Source organism: the organism of the source record quoted next, unplaced genomic scaffold (genome assembly GCF_019419815.1).
Source record: "Pyrus x bretschneideri cultivar Hongxiangsu unplaced genomic scaffold, Pyrus_bretschneideri_v1 Contig19, whole genome shotgun sequence".
Taxonomy (NCBI): Eukaryota; Viridiplantae; Streptophyta; class Magnoliopsida; order Rosales; family Rosaceae; genus Pyrus; species Pyrus x bretschneideri.
In genome coordinates this window covers 4,180,993-4,191,812 of record NW_025999490.1, presented here as the reverse complement: position 1 = coordinate 4,191,812, position 10,820 = coordinate 4,180,993, and the positions used below count along the sequence as shown (strand labels likewise).

The window sequence follows — 10,820 nt, the reverse complement described above, 5'->3', positions numbered from 1 at the left end:
ATTCCTTTAACTCCCGAGTTCTCTTTGGAATGATATCATGACTTTAGCATTCTTATTTGAAGCTCTGTTCTATTCTATCCAAATGATTTGTGAAAATTTTATTTAACTTTCTCGATTTCTTACACGAAGCTATTTTGCAGGGATCTGCAGATATGTGTTTAACTTATTGTTCTGAATCTTTTTCCAGCCTATTACTATTTACGTGTTCTAAAGTGGTTTACTGGAAATCTGCTGACATCTCACATTCTTTTTCCAATAATACGTGCAGAAACTTCAAAGAACCTTCAAAAGAAGTGGTTGCAGAACAGGTTCTTGGCTAACTCTATAGTATTAATGATTTATAATGACTACTAAGTGTGTCTATGAAGTGAATTATAGGTGGGAGCCTGTACTAGATAAACTTACTAAAATATTCTTTACGTTTTCGCTAGGTTTGCATTCATGATAGTTATGTGGAGAGCAAGACTAACAGCACTTTTGATGACCATCGGACCTCTGAACTCGGTAGTCCTTGTGGGATCATTGTGATGGAACTCGATATTCCTTCAGTAATGGAAAATGATGGAAATGTTGAAAAGGCTGAAGCGTACGCTAAGGAGCTTGAAGATGTGAGTAAATTATCACTACTTTTACTGTAACACTGTGTGCATTATAAATAGAAATAGGACTGCAAGGCATCATTATCTTCTGTCATAATTTGAGTATATAGCGCCATTTCGAGTGATTGTGCATCGCCAATTATCTTCCTTGCAGATATGCAACGTGCTGAGAAAGAAACACGAGGAAGCCAAGGAACTGCAAGTTAGAGCTATTGTGAACAACAATAATCTATTGATGCTTAACCATCCCATTTACGAAGCAAAGATATCCTTCAGACTGTTTTAGATGTTAATTTCCTGGTTTTCTGTCTACCGTTTTGATCATTGAGATAAAGTTGCATTTTCCTTAATAATTAAACACATTCATAAAGTTCAGAAATTTGCCGCAAAACTGGTGTTCAAGGAGCTTCACACATGTTCAAGATCGCCCACAGTTGTTATATAAAAAAAGCTTCTTATATGCAATGACAGGTTGGGTTGCCTTATTTTTCTTTACAAACTTAAAGTAGTGCATGTAAAACTGTGGTTATACTGTTATAGCGATGATTTACTATGTTGTTTGAATATCAGGATCGTGTTTTGCTTTCTATTCAGACAACAAGAATCCACTACACGAAGGATCATCTGAAACCTAAATGCGACGCTTCAGAGTTGAATCAAGCCTTGAGTTTACAACTTCTTACTAGCATATTACAAGCTGTTCTTCTGTAGTCGGACTGCCGGTTCTTCAGAAGCTAGCATGAGTTGGGCATCTCTCTTTCATATTTTCCTTCCTAAATATATATACTATGTTCTTATTTGGACGCAATCAGGTTTCTGACTTGATTCTGTATATAAATCTCCCGTCTGAAGTTCGTATATACAGGTGTTCTGGTTATATTTCTTCCTAATTACTTCTAAATTACCATTGGCATCTAAATGATAAGGTCATGAAAGATCGATCACTTTGTAAACCATAGCTTCCTTCTATCCCCATTCTTAATGTAAATGGTATTGTCTTCTTTCTAGTCTAGAAGGCTTCATTGCCACTCCCCAATTTATTTGAAGGCACTTCTATGTCGAAAACACCCACTACATAATGTAAAATTCATGTAATAACTCTAAAAAGGAAAACTAATGAAAATGGTTTGAAAACTTTGAGTTTTAACAATAAGGACAAAATAAAAAGTAAAGTGAATAGTACCAGGATTGACTTTTTAGTGTAAAAATGTGGTTGTTCGTTTATTTGAAGGCACTTCTATGCCGAAAACACTCACTACATAATTTACAATTCATGTAATAACTCTAAAAAGGAAAACTAATAAAAATAGCTTGAAAACTTTGAGTTTTAACCATAAGGACAAAATAAAGGGTAAAGTGAATAGTATCAAGATTGACTTTTTAATGTAAAAATGTGGTTTTTCGTTAAAATAAATAGTACGGGATTTTTTCGTTAAAGTTCCCTAACTAAAATCACCTACCCAACTTATCTGAGACGCCTGTAGCAATTATCCACCAATTATTGAAAAATATATTACAGGACTCAATACATAGATTGTTTTAGCTCGTGAACTCCTCTCCAAACCTGTGAATTCCCAAAATAAAATGACGATGACACTGAAGTTTTCAATGGCGCTCGACACCATAACATCTTAGGAATATTTTGAGGATTTTCGGTGGCTTCAGTTGGTAATACTATATATGGACCTTTTGATTTCCTTAGTCTATTCCTTCGTTGATGGAAAGTTTAGGAGAATATGGACATGGAGAGCCTATAACTCTACTTGAAGTATAGAGAAAGAAAATCCGGCCGGCCACACATAATTTTTAGCCGACTAAAGCCGGCCAAATTATTAACCTACTCCCCTTTGATTTTCAAAAGGTGCCTTGAAACCCTAATCAATATTATCATTGTAGCACCCAAGGCAAATGCTCACTTAAACAAACAGCCTGAGAGGTTGTAAGAGATGAAATTTATTCAGTTTAAATGTCCCAGCTTATAGACTTCATCTAATGGTAGAGGGTAGAGGGGGAGGGAGGGAGAGGGGGTGGTGGTGGTGGTGGGGGGATGTAGCGTATTGTTTGAGTACAAAGAGTTGGTCGGTATTTGTTATTTTCGATTAGTGAAAAAGGGGTCAAAAGGACAAAACACAACAAAAAAGCATTATAATATGGGCTTTGTGAGGTCTCATTTCCACCCACTTTGAATAGTATTATAGCAAAAAATGGAACACTTTGATGGTGTCTATTCTTATATATATATACCACACTCACTTGGGTAGTCTCTACAAGCCTCGCATTTTTATGTAACCCTTTCCAGAAAAATGCTCATTAACTGGAGATGTTGTGCCTGCATCGTACTAATGCTGCTGCTATTTTCTAGTGCTGAAACTCGGCGTCTCAGTCCGAGTCGGGAGAAGAAGAATTTAACCAGGTCGAGACAAGCATTGGCAGGAAGTGCTAGGGAACTACTAAACGTTTGGTTGAGAAAAGACGCGAACCAAACTCGTTACTACCCGAAGCGATCAAGTCCCGCAGGTCCTGATCCCAGACATCATTAAAAAAAATCAGTATCTACACTAGCGTAAGTATATTTCGGTTTTGAGTGTATTTTACATGAGTGCATGTACTCACAACCAGAAAATCTGTTGAAACCTCGAGGAACTTGTTATGATCGTTAGTTATCGATCGTGGCATGGAGAAGTTACTAGTACTGTATGTAATGATAATTCTGGTTTTTGAAATAAAAATATACCAGCAGTTGAGCAATATATTTACCTAATTTTGTTCATTATTCAGGATTTTTTTTTTAATGTAACAAGAATAGGACGGTACATCATATGTTTTTCATCAAGTGGAGGGATTTTTTTTTCTTTTTTCACATGCTCCTTTATTTGTATAATGGCATATAGCGTAATGTGCTCGTGATCTGGACACGCGGATAAATATATCTTTTTCAGTTGGAATGGTACGGAAAAGAGTAAAAGGAGTATCATTTTCCACAAAATCATGATGATGGGAAAGAAATTAAAAAAACAGAAGGGTTAGTAGTTGGATACATGATTGGCTCACATGCAACATGCACTTTTTAAGTTTTATATTGGTGAACAGAAAATGATAGCTAATGCTCTTATATTAGGAAGTGACAAGGGATAAGATAAAAATAAAACTAATGAAAAATGTTTGAAAATTTTAAGTTTTAACGATAAAGATAAAATAAAAGGTAAAGTGAATAATATTAGGATTGACATTGTAGTGTATAAATGTGATTTTTCGTTAAAGTAAACAGTACCGGAAGTTTTTCATTAAAGTTCCCTAAGATAAAATTTACTAATATATAAAAGGTATTTAGCTTTTCCCAAGTGGAATGTTTCTCTTATCCTCACATTGACTTCACATAGATTTTGAAATCACATCAGAGTTAGAAAGTGAAGGCATTAGGGTTTGATCAATGATCAAAGTCTTCTAATTTCTACATACAATTACAAAGCTTGAAGTTGAACTCGTTCTGGGTTGCAGGGTTTATCTGTTTTCTTTTTCTTTTCTCAGTCCATATGAAATGCAAGTAGGTACGCTCATATATGTTATCGTGTTCAGTAGTCATTTTTTTATTTGTGTTTATGCTTGAAGCACCTTCATATATTAAATTAAGCTGCAAGTGTTATACAGGGAAAATGCAACCATCATGTATAAATTAACAAAAGTCAAAACTCTTTTCTACTTTTAAACTATATAGTAAGTGGCCATCAATAACACACACAAAAAAAACAGCATATATATATATTTGTCCTTTTGAAGTTTGAATGCATGATACATGTGTATATGGAATCATTAATCCACTAGAAGACTTGTGGCTGAGATCAATTTGGACCTATAACGCTGTTGGCTTCAAAACGACATGTTATAACCCAAATCAGACACCAGAATTCAAATTTACAAAGTTTTCTTCTTGTTGTCAAATTTATATCTTTTAACTTGATCGACGGTCTATTCCGCAATATATGATCTACATCACATTTACAGTCTTTCTAAGACCCTTTTAAATTGCCCCAAGTACCAGCTATCAAATACATATAATGTATGCAAGCCTTCTCCTACATGGACATGCATGCATGTGCACGCCGCACATTCTTGCGTGTTACATCTGTATGGTCAAAACTCTCAGTCTCAAATGTTTAAATGCTATAACTTGTGAAACCCAAGCATGCATGGTAGGTCCGCAAGAATTTGTCATGGAGCTTAAAAGCAAAACACATATATGAACAAATTTTAAAGCTTGTGCAAAGTATATATACGAGACAGAGCTCGCGTGGAGATGGAAAGAAACCAAAACTACGAAGTCTCTGTCATGCCCCATAACAGATAGGGAAACATTAAGATTTAAGAGGAGAAAGCTTTAAGCCTCCGTTTCATTAGCTGGAGCAATTTAAGAAACGCGAAAGGGCAAACCAAAATCTCCTGAGGACAAGATTAGATTAGTGTTTATGTGCACGAGGCGTAGTCTAACCACACCATTGAGGAATCAATAGAATGCACTGGAACGTTAGCCCCCAATGCTTTTTGGTCGTTTGATGGAGGACGCCATCCCACATGTAATTATTTATGGATCAGTTTTATGGTGTTTGTTTTGTTATATTAGTTTATTGCCCAACGTTGTTCATTACGGAAGCAAGTAATTACAAAAAACAGAAAGTAAAAAAAAAAAAAAAAAAAACCCGACCAAGGCGATTCTTAAGTGCCAGTTATATTGTTAATAACGTGTAAATTTAGAACAAACTGAATATATTGCTACAAAACGGAAACTCCTACAAAAAGTTCGAGCATTGGCATTGCTGCTAATAAACAGAAACACCTAGGCCTAAGGTAAGGGTTTTGGCCCTAAACTTAAGACTAGGGCATTCCTTTTCTTGCCCTGATCATCCCTATTTTAACTCAATGGAGTCGATTTCAACTGAGTCTCACCCCATGGCTATTAACTCAAATGAAAATAATCTGAGAAAGTTGCGTAGAAAGTGTAATGCTGAAAATGGAGCGATTGATTATGTTTTATCCCTTTGAATAATAGGGTTAAAGTTGTACAATGGTTTGCAGCAAAAGGCTGCAGAGAGAACCCTCTGATCCTATCCATAGGTCACCGTTGACTGAAAATTGGATCAAGGGACAGTGTTGAAAATAAAATGAAAGCTATATTAGATTATTAGGAATTTATTACTATTGGTTATTGGAGTTTGATGGAGTTTTCATTGGTTCTAGAGACATATTTTGAGTGAATTTTCTCCAAAATTGGGAGAAGCTGAATTTGTTAAAACATAAAGTACATTTTAAAATTCTTACCAAAATTCTTTAAAATCAAATCTTAGGGTGATGTATTGTATATGAGGTTTAATGGACTTTGCTTGACTCTGATATTCAGGTATATTCAATATTACTTTTAGGGTTAATTACAAAAAACTACCTCAAGTATGGGTCAAATGACACTTTCATACCTCATCTTTTAAAATTGACAATGTCATACCTCATCTTACGAATTTGTGTCAATGTTATACCTTCCGTTAGTTTGGCCGTTTATTTCTCAGTTAAATGCTGACGTGGCTTGATCCGAGACCCATTTTTATTAAAAAATTATTAAAAACAAAAAAAATCATTTAATATTATTTAAATATTAAAATAATAATAAAAAAGTACATAAAAAAATAAAAAAAATTATCCATCATCTTCCCTCTCCTTTCGTGCATCTCCCCCCTCTCTCTTCCCCATCATCTTCCTGCAACCCAGCAACCCAGAAAAGAAGAAGGAGAAAGAAGAAGAAGAAGAGAAAAAAAAAAAAAAACCCAAACCAAACCAAACCCAGTTCATCCCCCCTCTCCCCACCACAAACTCAACCCCCTGCAACGAAAGGAGGAGGAAGAAGAAGGCAACACAAAAAAAAAAAAAAAAAAAAAAAAAAGCAATGGGAAACCCAGTTCGTCCCTTGCAGAAGAAGAAGAAGAAGAGGGAAGAAGAGGGAAGAAGAAGAAGAGAGAAGGAAAAAAAAAAAAAAAAAACAACCCAGTTCGTCCCCCTGCAGAAGAAGAAGAAGAAGAATAAGCAGAAGAGAGAAGAAAAAAAAAAAAAAAAAAAAAAAAAACCCAGTTCGTCCCCCTGCAGAAGAAGAAGAAGAAGATAGAAGAGGGAAGAAGAGGGAAGAAGAAGAAGAGAGAAGAAGAAAAAAAAAAAAACAACCCAGTTCGTCCCCCTGCAGAAGAAGAAGAAGAAGAAGAAGGAAGAAGAAGAAGAGAGAAGAAAAAAATAAAATAAAATAAAAACAAACAACCCAGTTCGTCCCCCTGCAGAAGAAGAAGAGAGAAGAAAAAAAAAAAAAAAAAAAACCACCCAGTTCGTCCCCCTGCAGAAGAAGAAGAAGAAGAAGAAGAAGAGGGAAGAAGAGGGAAGAAGAAGAAGAGAGAAAAAAAAAAAAAAAAAAAACAACCCAGTTCGTCCCCCAGAAGAAGAAGAAGAAGGAAGAAGAAGAAGAAGAAGAGGGAAGAAAAAAAAAAAAAAAAAAAAAAACAACCCAGTTCGTACCCCTGCAGAAGAAGAAGAAGAAGAAGAGGGAAGAAGAGGGAAGAAGAAGAAGAGAGAAGAAAAAAAAAGGGTCTTTTTAATATTTAAATAATATTAAATGATTTTTTTTGTTTTTAATCATTTTTTTATTAATTTTTTAATAAAAATGGGTCCCGATCAAGCCACGTCAGCATTTAACTGAGAAATAAACGGCCAAGCTAACTGAAGGTATAACATTGACACAAATTCGTAAGATGAGGTATGACATTGTCAATTTTAAAAGATGAGGTATGAAAGTGTCATTTGACCCATACTTGAGATAGTTTTTTGTAATTAACTCTTACTTTTAAGGAGTCAATAAAAATCACCATGCATTGAACAAAATGTTTTTATGACTTTTAAAAAGTCTATGAAAATCTTGTGGTATTCAATTATGATTTTTTGTGTGTCTACAGAAACTCCAATGTATTCAAAATTTTGTTGAATTTAAAAGATTTTAATATTTCATCGATTTTTATGAATTTTTACTGCTTTTATGGTAATCTTTTTGTCATATCAAAACCAACCTCTTCCCTAAGATTTTGATGGATTTCAATGTGTCTCAATTCTCCAATGATAAACTCCACCACTGTAGGTGGCCCTTTACCACATTGGTGGAGAGGAGTTGAGTCATTGCATGACGGCGTGGGTTTGAACTCTATCGGTGGCTAAACTAAAACCTAATCTAACAAAATCCATTGCTTAACCAAAAAAAAAAAAAAAGACCTCCACCACCCACCATTATCCAATTACTATTGTTTTTATCACTTTCATCACCATGTCGCCACCATTGCCTTACCATGACCACCGTCCACCCCCACAACCTCCATTATTGTCACTATGGCCACCACATTGTTTCCATGGGCATAACCGTCAACCTCACTATGACCACCACCGACACCACAATCATCATGACTGTTACCTTTACCACCATCGTCACCAACTCCCCCATCCCTACTCCTCCACCACCCCAACAACACGCCGCCAGGCACCATAACGAATCACCACCCCCACTATTATCGCTGCCACTAAAGACAACAACTCTAATACCACCATCTTGCTTTCAATCACAGCATGACACTTCCACCACCATCGTTATCACCATTTCATTACCAGCACACGTGCATGGCGAGTGCACATACCATGTTATTGAAGATCTAATTTTAGCTGGGAATCATATATTCACAAATTTAACACAAAATTCACAACTTGAACAATATAACATGCTAGACTTAAAAGAAAAATAAACTCGACATTTGTTATACATAATCTTGTTCTCTTGGTCACCTGATGACCAAAAAATCATATAATTGTCTCTCTTTGATTTCAAAATCGAAGGAAGAGTAAACATATATTATGGTCACCGTGGTGAATAAAAAAGCCTTTCTATTATCAAACAATATACTCTTAATCATATCCAAAATTTTCCCTCCCAGTTTGAGCCCCCATTGCCCTTTCGAGGAAAAGGCTAGCGCCACTTGATTCCATAATAGGCTAAGTATTAATTAACATGCCCAAAACGTATTAAGACAAGGAAAAGGACAAAAAATTAACAATTACCTCGATCGAAAGCCATCTGCAAACAAAATTGCATGTAAACAATAAGGGATGACATAACAAAGGATTAACAAACCATATTTTGATTGGCAGCAGAGAAAAGATTATTGGGTTGCAATTAACAATGTAGACAGTGCATGAGGCCAACGACACAGACAATCCAGTCCACGTACGATAACAATAAGTTGAAGCACTATCATCATAAATGGGTGTTCATTTGAGGTTGGTTGTGTGGCAGCGGGCAAGACTAACATCATCATGACATCAGTCATGTTTTTTTTTTTTTTTTTTCCTTGTCTAGTGCAGGGGTAATACATGCGTGAATTGGGCAAGTGGGTTGATGGCTCCTAATATCGTGAGCCTTTCTGTTTCAAGTGCAAAAGAAATCACAATGGCTGCCTGACGTGGCACTACGAGAGCCGTTGGATTTTCAGCATTCTGGAGCGTCATATGCAATAATAAGGAAAATCAAATGGTCATGATAAATCCAATCGTTAAAATGCAAAAAAATGGGGAAATTTTTTTTGATATTTTTTTATTCTATAATATCCAATCATCTTTTTCATTCGCATTTTAATTATGCTTGTTGTAATGTGATGCTTTGTTTTGTATTTGAAGTTAAACTATCATAGGTAAACATAGAGCTTTATTTTCAAAGAACAAACTTATATAGTTACTGTTCACTACATGCAGTTTATATAAGATTGAGTTACCTATTGTCCAGAGGGGCCTTGTAACACTAGAACTACTCTTAAAGCAAGTCGACTCATTTTAGGACCGTAAGGGCAAGACAAGGGAAAGGGCATGCAAATTGCCTTCTGAAATGTGATTGCATTTGTGCAATTCCACCATTGAGCTTCGACAATGACAAGGATGATTATAAATACCAAAGCCCTCACCCTGCCTTTTGGGTCCTGGATGGACTTGCTCTCATGAAAATGAAAAATCTATAAATACCACAACTATTCATACTTTAAACCAACTTAATTAGGGGAAGAATATTCAAACCATATTATTCTCATGGGCTTCTTTTATCCTATTTGCAAGGACTGAAGTAAACTACAATTTAAAATTCAAAGAAGCTGAATTTGTTAAAACATAAAGTACATTTTAAAATTCTTACCAAAATTCTTTAAAAGCAAATTTTAGGGTAATGTTTTGTATATGGAACTTGACGGACTTTGCTTGACTCTGAAATTCAGGTGTATTCAATATATATACATTTAAGAAGACAATAAAAATCACCTTGTATAGCCACTTTGTACTATAGTCTAATTGTATTCCTCTTCACTTGTAAGTGAGTGATCTTAGGTTTGATTCTCACTAAAGACAAATTTAAACAACATTATTGCTAGCCCATTGTGAGACTTAGCCCACTCCCCACTCCTAGTGTAGATAATATCGTTTGTTAAAAAAAAAAAAAAATCACCCAGTATTAAATAAAGAGTTTTATGACTTCTAAAAGGATAATGCTAGGGAGACTAAATTTGTAGATAAAATTTGGGAAATTAAAGGATATGGAAGTTGATGATTAGTTTATTACTTAAGTTTTGATAAACGTACTCATTCCTATTGGTGACACATCATTTAATTTGCAAATTTTGTTTACAAATTTAGTCTCCTTAGCATTATCCCTTCTAAAAAGTCTATGAAAATCTTGTGATATTTAATTATGTTTTTTTTTTTTTTGTCTACAAAAATCTAGGTATATTAAACATTTTATTGAATTTAAGGATTTTAATATGTCATGGATTTTGATAAACTTGTATTGCTTTTAATGTAAGATTTTGATGGATTTCATTGTTTCTCCATTCTCCAATGATAAACTACACTACTCACCATTACGCAATAACTATTATTATTATCACTTTCATCACCATGCCACGAGCACCGCCTTACCATGACTACCCTCAATCCCCACAACCTCTGTTGTCACCATGGGCACCACCATCACTGTCATAGGCATAAAGTTCCAACCTTACTATAACCACCACTGACGCCACCTGACGCTCACCTTTACCACCATCGCCACCACCTTCCCCATCCGTACTCCTCCACCACCCCAACACCCAACCACCACAATTAATCATGACCCCTAGTATT

The 10,820-nt window shown here is 35.2% G+C and overlaps 1 protein-coding gene across 2 annotated transcripts; it reads left to right on the top strand.

Moving 5' to 3' along the window:
• LOC103944474 (uncharacterized protein At4g18490-like) lies at nucleotides 1-1,501 on the top strand. Of its 2 annotated transcripts, XM_048582842.1 has the most exons (5): nucleotides 1-308; nucleotides 432-608; nucleotides 754-864; nucleotides 961-1,070; nucleotides 1,170-1,498. In XM_048582842.1, exons 1-4 carry the CDS (start codon nucleotides 153-155, stop codon nucleotides 1,042-1,044), a joined length of 528 nt encoding a protein of 175 aa, XP_048438799.1. In that variant the 5' UTR covers nucleotides 1-152; the 3' UTR covers nucleotides 1,045-1,070; nucleotides 1,170-1,498. The 2 variants fall into 2 exon arrangements, with proteins under 2 accessions (XP_048438799.1, XP_048438798.1); XM_048582841.1 differs by having other exon boundaries at nucleotides 961-1,501.
• Nucleotides 1,502-10,820: the final 9,319 nt, after the last annotated feature.

Coding starts and splice junctions, on each gene's coding strand:
- LOC103944474 (XM_048582841.1), top strand. CDS start 153: ATGTGTTTAACTTATTGTTCTGAATCTTTTTCCAGCCTATTACTATTT. Junction 609..753: donor ACGCTAAGGAGCTTGAAGAT/GTGAGTAAATTA, acceptor TCTTCCTTGCAG/ATATGCAACGTGCTGAGAAA. Junction 865..960: donor ATCCCATTTACGAAGCAAAG/ATATCCTTCAGA, acceptor ATAATTAAACAC/ATTCATAAAGTTCAGAAATT.